Source organism: Oncorhynchus clarkii, chromosome 33 (genome assembly GCF_045791955.1).
Source record: "Oncorhynchus clarkii lewisi isolate Uvic-CL-2024 chromosome 33, UVic_Ocla_1.0, whole genome shotgun sequence".
NCBI lineage: Eukaryota > Metazoa > Chordata > Actinopteri > Salmoniformes > Salmonidae > Oncorhynchus > Oncorhynchus clarkii.
Window position 1 is genome coordinate 18,852,696 of NC_092179.1, and position 14,387 is coordinate 18,867,082.

A 14,387-nucleotide genomic window follows, 5' to 3' on the forward strand; every position below is an offset into this window, starting at 1 on the left:
ATGGTCCTGTGTGATGACTTTTTATAATACATTTTAAAGTGTTCATTAAACCACAAAAGTTAATTAAGCCACAAAATAAAAATTCATACTCATCCAAATATATATATATACAGAAAAATGACGAAATTCGTAATTTTACCTAAAATGTAATTTCAAGAAAAGAGCAGAATGATTCACTTGCGGCTCTTATTCCAGCACGATAGGTGGCGGTAATGTTGTTATGCTGCCAATCTTATTGTAAAATAGTCCGGTCAAAACTCTGTTCTGGGTTTGGTTCCGTTTCCCTTTGTCAGGTTTTCACTCAAAAAAATCGTCAGTGAGTTGATGATAGTTATCTACCATGCTAGTTACCTTTACTGCTTATCGTACATATTTGGTAACATTCCGGCATGGACAAACGAGTCAAGAAGAGTACAGCCAGTACTGGTAGGTTACATTATATGACACTTACTAGCCATGTATTAGCAATCTAACCAATTTTACAAATGTGAACCTGGCTGGACCCAAGTCACTGCAGAGGGCTAGCGACTATCTTTAATGGGTAGCTAAATATAAAGCTAATGTCCGTTTCGGCTTGCCTTCTAAATTAAGTTTGCTAGCTAGTTAGCCATGTTGCTGGAGGTATATTGTTGCTAAAGGAAGAGGATGAAGCCACACAAGCTAACATTTTGTCCTATCGTCTTGCTATAGGTCCCCCACTTCCTCTCTCCTCTTTGCGACTATTGGTTTCTCCCCTGCGGCTGATGTATTCCTTTGTATGGCATGTGGTGAATCAACGAAATGTGATGCACTATGGGAAGGTCGAGGAATTTGTAACTGTGGTGACTGAAGCTGTTCCAAAGTTGCTGAGTTACAAACAGAGGGCTCAACTCATCCTGGGCCTGAGAGCAAGGGTGAGTGACATGTTGTGTGGTCATGGGAGGGGTGGTTTTGACACATTGTGTATTAGAAATATCATATACAATTTTGTCCCATTATTTTAGATGATCTTGGAGTTGTTCCGCAAGGACCCACCCAACCTTCAGGACATCCAACGTCTCCTGGAAAAGATGAACATCTTGGGGGTAAGAATATTTATCCTGTGTGGCAGTGTGGAAATTCCGGCGCACAAACTCGCAACACACCTGTAACACAGCATACCTAAATATTGATGTCAATACCATTCTCGGAACCTACTTAAAAGAAGTTACATTTACATGTTGGTCTGATTTGAAAATAGCCTTTAGCTCTGTAGTGTACAGATCTGAGGGGACTGGATAAGTTGAAATGACATACAAGTGTTAACACCTTCTAGTAAGGTTGCGGGAGCTTTCTGCCATCTGTCTTGCTTTGTTGTCACTCATTTGATTCCTTAGATCTGCAAAGTGCAAACATGGATAGGGTAAGGGATAAAAGTTGTTTTCAGGCTAGACTTGTGACTTTTACAAACCCAGTCACCCATGCACTCAATACCCCTCTTTTTAGTAACATATCATTCTGATGGCTGAAGTGGCTGTACTTTGTATCAAATTATACCTAATCTGTGTTACAGCAGCAAGATGCAGAAGTGGAGGAGTCGCAGGCTAACTTTGTGGCGCTGGTCCAAACCCTGCTGAAAAACCCTTATGAGAGGAAGCACTTCTTCCAGGTTCGGCAGGCTTTCTCCCTTTCCTCTCTCACTGTCCACTTTGTCATGTCATAGACACTGACTTTAACTTTTTATTTCCTTCCGTGTAGGAGGAGTTCCATACACAGTATGGCTCCAAGTATGACACAGCACTGCAGGCCCTTGTGGGAGGCTTGGTCCTCAGACTGGAACGGCTGCTATCTGTGCCAGATCTCTCCCAGGTAATGAACTGTTACACAACAAGTCTATAACTATAAATTCACCAATTATATCTAATGTTGACATTGTTAGACAACTGTATATGTGCCAACACATGCCATAGTATTTTTCATCCTGCGCACTCTAAGAAACCCCCTGGTTGCTGATCTTAGCTTCTACCTCTCCTTCTCAGATAGCGTCCATTATCAGTGCTGCCCCCTCTGACCTGGAGGAGTGTGGACAGTCTGTGTCTGACCCTGAGCACCTGAAGATCCTCCTCCAGCACCAGAACCTGCTAAATAAGATTCAGTTTGGTAGGCTTACTTTAATTATATATTCTCCTTCTTGTTAATGTTAGTAGAATTATCAACAGATAAACAAAGAACAATGTAGTTTTTCCCAAATTGTCATGGATAACTTTGAACTAACTGTATTTACAGGATTGTGAAATAGTTTTTCAATGGTATTAATGTAAACAATGCCAATTCCTAGCCTTTCAAATTTAACCAATCAGAATGTCATTTTTCTACATTTGTCCTTTTTCCTCAGTACCGGTCACATCTTCTGTGGGTGACTGTGTGCTGTCCTCGCTGTCCTTCCGCCTCGCTTGTGGAAGGCCATCAATGGAGCCAGATCTTGACAAGCCATCAGAATCATTAGAAGCCGCTCTAAGCCTCATGAACCCTGCCTCCTTCAGTAACTTGGAGGATCTGGGAATGATGTCAGATGACTCTGACCATGCTGGAGAAGATAGTACTGTGGAGAGAGAAGAGGGTGCAGTGCGTGCCGGTGAAGAAGAGAATGCACTTCCAGAGAGCGCCGTGGTCTGCTCTTGTCCTCAAGGTGTTAGCGGACTGGTGGGAGGGGCACCATCAAAAGGTGCACCAACAGTAAGGAGTATGTTGCAAACGATGAGACAGCAACAGCTTGTATCACTGATGAATACTTCCATCACTGAAGCCTCTCCTTCACAGATAGTCATCCCTGCTACGGATAACCAGCCAGTCGAGCTGACTAGTGTCGACCAGTGGGTCCCCCATATTGCCAGTTACACTTTATCGCTCCATTCCTTGCCACCCCTTCCACAAAACGATCATTTGGACAAGGAGATGGAGTCGGCCGACACAGGTCTCGGGAGCAGTGTGGTGATCGGGGGTCAGGAAACAGAGGTCGATCTCTTTGAGAGTTCCATTATCCAAAGGAAGAGGGTGCAAAAGCCACTACGAGTAGCGTGCTCTAGAAAGAGAAACCCTGCAACCAACTCCTGCCAAGAGTGTGGGAAGCGTTTTCTGTCTCGGGGACGGCTGGAGGATCACCTCCGCATACACACCGGAGAGAAACCTTTCAAATGCACCGATTGTAGCAGATTCTTCAGGACGTTGGCACTCCTGACCAACCATATGAAAATTCACTCTGACGTGCGGCCCTTTAGCTGCGACGAGTGTGGCAAGTGCTTTCGGAGAAAGGTTGGCCTTCAGAATCACCATCGCGTCCACACGGATGCGAGACCATACAAATGCACCATCTGTGGAAAGGGTTTCACCCAAGTACAGTACTGCAAAAGACACATGGATTGTCATACAAGTGAGAATACCTATTTCTGCACTCATTGTCCGAAGAGTTTTCCAACCCAATTCCAGCTGTCCGCCCACCAGCGCTGGCACACCACGGACCGCCCGTACGCCTGTGAGCAGTGTGGGTTGCGTTTCTTTATGCCAAGCTTGTTAAAGAGACACATGGGCTATCACATCGGGAACCGCCAGTTCCTGTGTGCCCAGTGCGGAAGGACCTTTGTCTATGAGTTTGACCTAAAGAGACACCAAAAAGACCATGACCCCAGTCCCAAACTCCCCTGCCCTGTCTGCCAGAAGATGTTTGGCAACAACAGCCTACTCCAGGCCCACGTACGCAGGCACTCTTCAGAGAAACCTTACAGATGTGACATATGCGACAAGACCTTTAAAGACAGCGGGGGCCTCCGCATACACAAGCGGGGGCTGCACTCGAACGAACGCCCTTACAGCTGCGACGAGTGTGGGAAGACTTACAAACTACACACGCACCTGAGGGAGCACAAGTTTAAACACACGGGGGAGGGCCACTCCTGTGGCCAGTGTGGAAAAGCCTTCAGGTACCTGCGTCTCCTGAAGGCGCACGAGCGGTCGCACTCCGAGCCATCTGAGCTCACACGGCGAAACAGTCACACCAGCCGTCGCAGGAGACATTCTTCCAAAAGGAATTGATTTTCTCACATCTGCACACCCTTTACTGTGGCTACAGTAATATACAACCGTATTCAACTTTGTCAATTCCATGTCATTAGCTGTAGGGTTGTTATGTAGGGCAGCCCAGGGTTCCTCTGTGTTGTCTTAGGAATGCTGCATTATCCCACCATTCCCCCATTCTGTCACATCGCTGTGGTGCAGAGGGGCGATATGATGGGGGATGGTGAGATATTTCACTTGAATGGAGAAGAGGGTCTCTGCTGTTCAGGACTGCTGCTCACTGAGTTTAGTTTCCTCCGTCCCTCTGATCAGACATACTGGGACTATACATGCCCTTATTACATGATACACAGCATATCAAGTACATGTTCTAATGTCATTTCAAATCATGGGATGACATACATGGTCTATTTTGGGAGGTAGCAGCATTGCTGTCCTAACAGCCATGCATACAAAACCGGTTGTGCGTCTGAAGGCTCCCAGAAAATCTGTGGACCTGCAATTCATATTGTGAATCTGTGGAAGTGTGTTCAGTGAGGTGTGTTAGGTAAACCAGTGAAACAACCACTGTCGGGTGCAGTATGCTCTCGAGAGAACGCGGTTTTTACCTGTTAACTTGGATCAGGATTGGGGATCAATTACATTTGAATTCAGGATCTTTCTAAAAGAAAATAATTTAAGTTACTACCTGAATTGACGGAATTGATATGTCATTGAATCCAACCCTGGTTTGGATACAGTCTCATGGCTTCTCTCGCAGTATAATCATCAGTGTTTGATAGTCACATGTACAGGGTTGCAGGTGTAATTGCGGGGTACAGTGACAATCTTAGGGTCCGAACTCCAACAGAGTGTAGTTCTTCAATTTGTGCTTCTTGTTCTATCGCAATGTTCTTGTTTAATTCAAAAGCTTAAAGGCTACATTCATTTGTGGTGTTTCTTTTGGACATGAAACCGTCTCCAACAAGTGTGTGCCACACATTTCCTGTTCTGCAACATTTATTTCCTGTAGCTGCCATTTAAACCTTCAGAGAGAGAGATGATTTTCTTCTTCCAGATGCAGCATTACCCTTCTTGAAGGCACATCAGAAATGGTGTGAACATACGTGTTATGGCTATGCTGGAGTTGTCATTTATATTTATTTTTATGAATCATGAGATTTATCTGGTGGATGTCAGTTTGCCTCATCAGTCTTTTGACATCAACAATATTTTGTGGTAAGCAATACACTAAGTTAATATTGTTTTAATAGTTATAGCTAACAAGATTGCAACAGATGTCTGTAATTTTTCTGGGTGAAATATTGGTTTACTCCAAAATATGAACTACTGACAAATATCTATTTTTGAATGTATTTCACACTCTGGCAAACAATAGTCCACAAAACTACACTTGCAGTCAACAAAACTAAGAAAACCTGTGCGCACACATGCATTATTCTGGAAACTGTAAGCATCTACCCGTGAGGGAAATCTAATAGGCTAGGTCATACATTGTTTATTTGTGCATGGCGAAAAAGAGCTACGGTACCCTACTGTACTGCAATGCAGGTCCGAAAGAATTCCAGCCGTCTTTGAAAATATTTTTGTTTGTTAAACAGGAATACGTTATTTTTCAGAATTGGAACAGATTACATTTTGTTGAATGTTGTTCTCCAACTCCCAATCCCACATCTTTTTGTTTAATCTCATGTCATTCCTCATGCCTTGTGGTCCTAAGAGGAAGAGCAGTGAGTCTGATAGTCATTTATTTTGAAAAGTATGAATTCCTAATAAATAACACTATTACACATGACTTAAATGGTTATAACAACTATGAATGCAATCACATGCATTCCTCATACGAACAACAAAGCACAGCCTTTCTTTCTTTTGGTTTAGGCTGTGTCAGAGGTGGACGAGCTTATCAAATAACTGATTAGCTGCTCTTGCGGTCATTGTCACGAAACCACACCCGCGCTTATCCCACCCACGTTTACGTTCTGAACAAGAAAGTGAAGGCTATATAAAAATGACACTCAAATTTATGATCGGGATTTATATCAACCTAATTGAGGTGTAGGGGCTCCCGAGTGGCGCCACGCTCTACGGCACTGCATCTCAGTGTTGGTCTGATTTGTTATTGTTACCCATCTACCGATCACTGGCCTTCTTTATGAGGCTTTCAAAAAGCTTCCAAGTCTTTGCAATTGAATTTGTGCTTGAAATTTAACGCTTGACATAGGGACCTTACAGATATTGTATGCATGGGGGACAGAGGAATGGTAAGTAAAAAAATATATATATTTTTTTTAAAGTCAATTTTAAAAAATCCACAAAGTGATTCCATGAAATGTATTTATGTGATTTGTTAAGCCAAATTTTACTCCTGAACTAATTTAGTCTTGTCTGAACAAAGGGGCTTACCGTATGCAACGAGTGTATTTTAGTTATCAAATTTGTATTGATCTTAAAAATTATCTAAATGTGGCATTACAGAGTATTTTGAGTAGATTGTTGACAAAAAATGACATATTTTAATCCCACTTTGTAACAATAAAATGTGAATAAATCCAAGGGGTATGAATACTTTTGCAAGGTACTGTAGATGTTTGACTGATTAAATTCTTGATTGCTGTTTCTCATGAGTAGCTCTAGTTACAGATGGCTTCAACAGTTGATGGAAAGTACATACCCTCATCAATAAATACAAATGGCAGAACCCTTCAAAATATTCAACATTGATGATCCCCTTTGTTATTTGGGGGATTTTAGGTACATTCATTATAGTCATCAAATGTTATGGTAAGAATTTAAAATACGTTTTTAACTCAATCAATACTTCTATAGATAGATGTTTTTTTCTTGAGTCTATTTTGAGCAAGCATGACTTAGCATTTTTTAAATGTAAATCACCAGAGGTTTGAGCTCACTCAAACAAATCAGAGCAAAGCAATCCTAGCTAAAATAAATCACAACTTTATTGTGGAGTTATGTTACCATGAAAATAACTATACCATACCTATCTAAAAGTGATAACCACTGACTTCCATCTGCTGGTTTCTTCAAGTCATTAAGGAAACAATGCATCCTGTTATGAGGATCGTTCTTTGAACCATGGCATTTGGCACAGACTTTCCAGAGGCCTACAGAAACATCCATGAGGAGTGGGTGGAGGTGCAGACAAGGACATTGAATGATGAGTATGACATGGAGTACTATGTCCCATCTGGGAAATATGCAAAGTTACAGGTTGTAGTGTAGATAACACATAGTATTGAGCCATTGTTGTTACTAACATGGTTTAAAGGCATTATTCAAGATTTTGGCAACTAAACCCTTTTAAAAGTTGAAGGTAGCATGCTATGTGCTCCTTATAGACTTTCAGTAATTGTGCTAACGCTAGTTAGCAATGGCTCCAGAAACAAATTGACCTTTAACTTCCTTCAAACTGCACACAGATGTAAGAATTGTATCCATGAGTTAATCTGACTCTGGGTAAGTAGAAAATAGGGCTTAATTGCAAAACCTCAAACTATACCCTATTAAAAGTCATGCAAGTCTTTGCGCTACAATACTGACAGGATCGGTTGCTCATGCCAGAACCAACAGGTGGACTGTCCTGATATTTGTTTTGCTTCCATGGGGTCCTTAATTCTCTGGTGTTTGTATTGATGTATGTCACTTGCCATAAGGGAAAGGGGGATACCTAGTCAGTTGTACAACTGAATGCATTCAACTGAAATGTGTCTTCCGCATTTAACCCTCTGAATCGGAGAGGTGCGGGGGCTGCCTTAAATCAACAACCACATCTTCGGAGTCTGGGGAAAAGTTGGTTAACTGCCTTGCTCGGGCAGAACGACAGATTTTTACCTTGTCAGCTCGGGGATTCAATCCAGCAACCTTTCAGTTACTGGCCCAATGCTCTAACCACTAGGCTACCATAAGGTATGGTAATTGAGTCAACATAGAAAACAACACTGTTGTTCAGAGAACATGTCTAAAGTTACACGAGTGTTGTATGTTGCATACACAGTTGAAGTCGGAAGTTTACCTACACCTTAGCCAAATACATTTAAACTCAATTTTTCACAATTCCTGACATTTAATCTTTGTAAAAATTCCCTGTCTTTGGTCAGTTAGGATCACCACTTTATTTTAAGAATGTGAAATGTCAGAATAAATAGAAGGGAGAATGATTTATTTTAGCTTTTATTTCTTTCATCACATCCCCAGAGGGTCAGAAGTTTACATACACTCAATTAGTATTTGGTAGCATTGCCTTTAAATTGTTTAACTTGGGTCAAACGTGTCAGGTAGCCTTCCACAACCTTCCCACAATAAATTGGGTGAATTTTGGCCCATTCCTCCTGACAGAGCTGGTGTAACTGTGGCCTCCTTGCTCGCACATGCTTTTTCAGTTCTGCCCACAAATGTTCTATAGGATTGAGGTCAGGGCTTTTTGATGGCCACTCCAATACCTTGACTTTGTTGTCCTTAAGCCATTTTGCCACAACTTTGAAGGTATGCTTGGGGTCATTGTCCATTTGGAAGGCCCATTCGCGACAAAGCTTTAACTTCCTGACTGAATGTCTTGAGATGTTGTTTCAATATATCCACATAATTTTCCTGCCTCGTGATGCCATTTATTTTGTGAAGTGCACCAGTCCCTCCTGCTGCAAAGCACCCCCACAACATGATGCTGCCACCCCGTGCTTCACAGTTGGGATGGTGTTTTTCGGCTTGCAAGCCTCCCCCTTTTTCCTCCAAACATAACGATGGTCATTATGGCCAATCAGTTCTATTTTTGTTTCATCAGACCAAAAAAAGTACGATCTTTGTCCCCATGTGCAGTTGCAAACTGTAGTCGTGCTTTTTTATGGCGGTTTTGGAGCACTAGCTCCTTCCTTGCTGAGTGGCCTTTCAGGTTATGCCGATATAGGACTCGTTTTACTGTGGATATTGATACTTTTCTACCTGTTTCCTCCAGTATCTTCACAAGGTCCTTTGCTGCTGTTCTGGGATTGATTTGCACTTTTCGCACCAAAGTTATGTTCACCTCTTGGAGACAGAACGCATCTCCTTCCTGAGCAGTATTACGGCTACGTGGTGCCATGGTGTTTATACTTGCGTACTATTGTTTGTACAGATGAATGTGGTTCCTTCAGGCATTTGGAAATTGCTCCCAAGGATGAACCAGACTTGTGGAGGTCTACAATTTATTTTCTGAGGTCTTGGCTGATTTATTTTGATTTTCCCATGATGTCAAGCCGAAGAGGCACTGAGTTTGAAGGTAGGCCTTGAAATACATCCACAGGTACACCTCCAATTGACTCAAATTATGTCAATTAGCCTATCAGAAGCTTCTAAAGCCATGACATCATTTTCTGGAATTTTCTAAGCTGTTTAAAGGCACAGTCAACTTAGTGTATGTAAACTTGTGACCCACTGGAATTGTGATGCAGTGACTTATAAGTGAAATAATCTGTCTGTAAACAATTGTTGGAAAAATGACTTGTGTCATGCACAAAGTAGAGTTCCTAACTGATTTGCCTAAACTGTAGTTTGTTAACAAGACATTTGTGGAGTGGTTGAAAAACGAGTTTTAATGACTCCAACGTAAGTGTATGTAAGTGTCAGAAGGACTGTATACTGGACAAAATACGATTTTACTTACAGTTCATATAAGGAAATCTGTCAATAGAAATACATTAATTAGAACCTAATCTATGAATTTCACATGACTAGGAATACAGATATGCATCTGTTGGTCACAGATACCTTTTTTTTTTTAAGTAAGGTCGTGGATCAGAAAACCAGTCAGTATCAGGTGTGACCACCATTTGCCAACACATCTCCTTCGCATTGAGTTGATCAGGTTGTTGATTGTGGCCTGTGGAATGTTGTCCCACTCCTCTTCAATGGCTGTGCGAAGATGCTTGATATTGGCGGGAACATGCTGTTGTACACATCGATCCTGAGCATCCCAAACATGCTCAATGGGTGACATGTCTGGTGAGTATGCAGGCCATGGAAGAACTGGGACATTTTCAGCTTCCAGGAATTGTGTACAGATCCTTGTGACACGGGGCTCTGCATTATCATGCTGAAACATGAGGTGATGGCGGCGGATAAATGGCATGACAATGGGCCTCAGGATCTCATCACGGTATGTCTGTGCATTCAGAATGCCATCTATAAAATGCAATTGTGTTCATTGTCCGTAGCTTATGCCTGCCGATACCATAACCCACGCCACCATGTGCACTCTGTTCACAACGTTGACATCAGCAAACCGCTCGCCTACATGATGCGATACAAGTGGTCTGCAGTTGTGAGACATACTGCCACATTCTCTAAATCGCTGTTGGAGGCAGCTTATGGTAGAGAAATTAGCATGACATTTTCGGGCAACAGCTCTGGTGGACATTCTTGCAGTCAGGGATGTAAACAAAAATTGAGAGAAATAAGCCTTTTTTGGGTATGGAAAAGTTCTGGGATCTTTTATTTTAGCTCATGAAACATGCGACCAACACATGAGTTTTATTTTTGTTCAGTGTTCCTCAACATTTGTATTTATGGATGGCGCGACACTTCTCTTTTTCTCACCGGCTTTATTTCATTGGTTACCAATATTGTAGAAATGTAACACAACACATGTCTTACATTAGGCCTACCTCAGTCTTCACAGCTGATTTGTGCATAACCTTTGTAACAGTGTATTACTTAGATGCATTACTACAGGGATCATCAACTAGATTCAGCCGTGTGCCGTTTCTTTTTTCTTGAGCAGATGGTCGGGGGGCCGGAATATACATAACAATAATTTGTAGACTGCAAATTAATCGCAAGAAGCCCAAACAGATCTAACATTGGATTAAAACGTAATAATTTAAAATATTGCTTACAATCATTATTAGTGGAAATAGATGGGAACAGATTCCCATAATTAAAATGACTTGAAGCTGATTTCCTGGTGTTTTTACAGTTTTTATATCCAACAGTGAAATTTTAACAAAAAAAATATTTTTTTTTGTTAAATTTTCATTGTTAGATATAAAAAATATATATATTTGTTTTGCTCAGAAAACTTTGGGGGCCTAATAAAACCACCCGCGGACCAAATTCGCAGGCTGCCAGTTGGGGAACCCTGCATTAAAACGTATTAACTACTTAATAACTATATGCGAATTTATCTAACACTGTTCATTTTCAGTATGTGTGACTTGTTATAGTAAGTTTAATTTACCTTATGCAGACTTTTAAGTAACAGTGCAAACAGATGGATATCTTTTTATGATTCAACCTTTTCTGTCATGCTATGCTATTTTTAGCCTTGAATTAAGTTGTGAGGGTAACCATGATAACCATGTGGCTGGGTATCATGTTAAAACAACTTGAACCAGGTCATACACTACTGTCCCTCCCCGGAAGGAATGCTCTTCCTGGTGAATATCACAAGTCTGACAAAGTGACACTAAACATCACAAAAAACTGAATGTACAGTACAGTGCCCTCAAAGTATTCAGACCCCTTGACAATTTCTACATTTTGTTACATTACCACCCTTGTTGGTTCCAGCTTAAACCCTTTTTGGTCCCAAGTAGAACACTCTGAACCAACAAGGGCTTATCCTATGGGGACAGCCGAAGAACCCTTTTTTTCTAAGAGTGTAGGTATAGGTAAAGAGCTATGTGGTGGCAAGTCACAAATAAATGACACTCAAACAGAGGACTCATCTGTTATAAGTTTTATTTTTTAAACTTGATGTTATCAAGTCAATCCATCCTACAAGGACCTATACCAAAATGTGTGCCAATTAGCTTAACCGTAAAAATAACACAGCACTTTTCTTTACATCAATGATTCCAGTTAGTATTTAGCATAACAGTGTGAAATACTTGGATCTTTCACACTGTCTCGATAATGCTGTCAGTAGAGTTCATACACATTTAAACCATAAGGTGCAAGGGATACCATTTCATCAATGGATACAAATATGAAAGCTTGGAACATTATTCTTTCTCATCTCATGCTATAGAGTATAGAACAGTGGCTGTTGATAGGTGACTCAGGCTAATTGAAACAAACACAGCCATTTCCTGACAATGATTGGATGATCCACCTACTTCTGGAGACAGAGGTCTCCATAGCAAATCCATGTATGGGGAAATGTATAGCTCACGCCAACGGAGACATCATAAGACCTCAGTCTCCAATCAGTAATTACAGTAAAACACCCATAGCTTGTTCTGCAACCGTGCAGTATTCATCCCATCCCCTTAAAACATCAAGATGTGGTCCATTAACATTCACTCCTCTGCGGTCCTGAGGGGGGCAACAGGGTTGAAGAGTGGTCGTTGTTGCCTTAGCTGCAGTTTGCTATAGGTCATCTCAAAGTCCTTCTTGGTGCCGACGATAACGTCCAGGCTGCCACCTCGCACGTCATAGCCGTAGGAGGCTAGTTTCTGGATGCGGTAGAGCACAATCTGAGTGGTGAGCTCCAGCACGTTGGGCGTCTCCCTCACTTGGTCCATGCTCACCCCCACGCTTAGCAGCCCCTTGAACCGGCCCGCCAGGGTGGGCACAGAGTAGTACAGTACAGCAGGGCAGCGGAGGACTATCTCCCGGAGCTCATCTTCAGAGCACACGAGCACCCCCTGGGTGTAGTCCAGAGCCTGTTGCATGGCCTCAGGCTGCAGCTCTGCGATGGAGGCCCTGAGGCTGGAGACCAGGACCAGGAGCTCCTCTGTGGTGAAGCCCTTCTCCCTCAAGAAGCCCAGACTGTCCCTCCACGCCTCAGCCGGCCGCATCAGGATGTAGGGGTTCTGGCTGAGCAGCTTTTGGAACCATAAGCGCAGGTTTCCCTCGTCCCCTCCCAGGTCCAGGTAAGTCTCTCGCAGCGTGTGGATGACCTCCTGGTTGCTCTCCACAGGCCGGCTGAAGCTCTGGGGGGCGCTGGCCATCAACTTCCCGATGATGCGCTTGCTGAGGCGCAGGCTCTGGAGATAGCGTATGTTGTCACGCTGGTTGGTGTGGTGCGTGAGCGTGAAGAAGGAGGCAGGGAACTTCTCAATGATGCCTACCAGCTCACGCCGGTTGGGGCATACGGAGGACCAGAGGTCCCGCTGAGCTGCCACGTCCTCGGGCCGACACAGGATAGCCTCGGGGTGGGTCTCCAGCACACGGGCAATGGAAGCAGTGTCAGCGCCCATGTCCCGCAGCAGGTCCGCCGTCTCGTACACGTACACAGAGTTCTCTGACAGCACCCATCCCTTGAACTTACGCACTTTACGGATGTCCACCGATAGGTCATAAAGGGAGTCGACAGTTTGCTGGTTCTCTGGCCGCTTGTTGGTGAGGGTAGAGGCAGAGAAGCCCATATGAGGGGTTAAGACACTCCTCTTCTGGCAATAGGAGCACAGGAAGGCAGTGGTGGCACGGAGCATTGTTAAGGCACTAAAGTACAGATGACCTGTATAAGACAAAAACACACACTGAGCAGAGTTACATCACACAAGACCACTACTTCCTGTGTCAGTATTGTGTACCACTTAGTCCTATACTACTGTTCTATGCTTTCAGTACATAGACTTGTTTTCTCCTGCTCTAAATTAGACCATTAATTAACAGTAAGGCACATTTTATTTAGGATGATCACATAACAAACATTGCTTTCCTCACTGCAAAGCCTGTCAAAATCAAACAATGTTGAACTGATCTATTGAGGGCAACATCAGTAAATGTAAGTATATTTGGCCAGTAGATATCAGAGTAGTGTTCGTGTGGGAACACGATGTACTAAACGTGTTACGGGGTGGTGTGTACTTAAACTCATAACCAATTCGCCCTCTATATTACCGCCAGTAGCAAGTCACTATAGGTCTATAATTATCAAGTTCGTTAAAAGGTATATGCTGCTGTAACAACTGTCTTTCAGCACATGGGACAGACCACCTGAATCAACTATAGTAATTCAAATACGGGCTATATATTCTATATTGTAAACACCTGAATCAACTATAGTAATTCAAATACAGGCTATACATTCTATATTGTAAATAAAACCAGTTGTTTACCAGTTTATTGTCCGGGGGAATACACAAATTGACGCTGGAAGTTGTTCAGGCATTTGTACCATTATGAAAGATTCTAAACGCCCTCTGCTCACGTGTTTCATAACGCGTGTGATTGGCTCTTTTCCCGTCCGCCTACATTGCTGTTGTGCTGCGCAGATTATTAAATTGTGAGAACTCCATCAATATGAATTACCAATGTAATTAACAATAATATGGTGGGTGCTTATATTTGTCCTATTTCACACATGTAGGCTACAAGTGTGTATTATACGCATGTATAATACGCACGCATATCCCAAC

General features: G+C 42.6%; 2 protein-coding genes across 3 annotated transcripts; one reads left to right on the forward strand and one right to left on the reverse strand.

Annotated features, from left to right (window-relative positions):
• Positions 1-284: 284 nt before the first annotated feature.
• On the forward strand, positions 285-6,585 carry LOC139393187 (uncharacterized). Its single transcript, XM_071141617.1, has 7 exons — positions 285-426; positions 691-893; positions 984-1,064; positions 1,532-1,627; positions 1,717-1,827; positions 1,998-2,118; positions 2,354-6,585. The coding sequence occupies exons 1-7, from the start codon at positions 390-392 to the stop codon at positions 4,045-4,047; spliced, it is 2,343 nt and encodes a 780-aa protein (XP_070997718.1). The 5' UTR covers positions 285-389; the 3' UTR covers positions 4,048-6,585.
• Positions 6,586-11,741: 5,156 nt separating this feature from the next.
• On the reverse strand, positions 11,742-14,178 carry LOC139393192 (transcription termination factor 2, mitochondrial-like). Of its 2 annotated transcripts, none has more exons than XM_071141624.1 (2): positions 14,088-14,178; positions 11,742-13,483 (listed from the first exon to the last, which is right to left on the reverse strand). In XM_071141624.1, exon 2 carries the CDS (start codon positions 13,455-13,457, stop codon positions 12,321-12,323), a length of 1,137 nt encoding a protein of 378 aa, XP_070997725.1. In that variant the 5' UTR covers positions 13,458-13,483; positions 14,088-14,178; the 3' UTR covers positions 11,742-12,320. The 2 variants fall into 2 exon arrangements, with proteins under 2 accessions (XP_070997725.1, XP_070997726.1); XM_071141625.1 differs by having other exon boundaries at positions 11,742-13,505; positions 14,088-14,150.
• Positions 14,179-14,387: the final 209 nt, after the last annotated feature.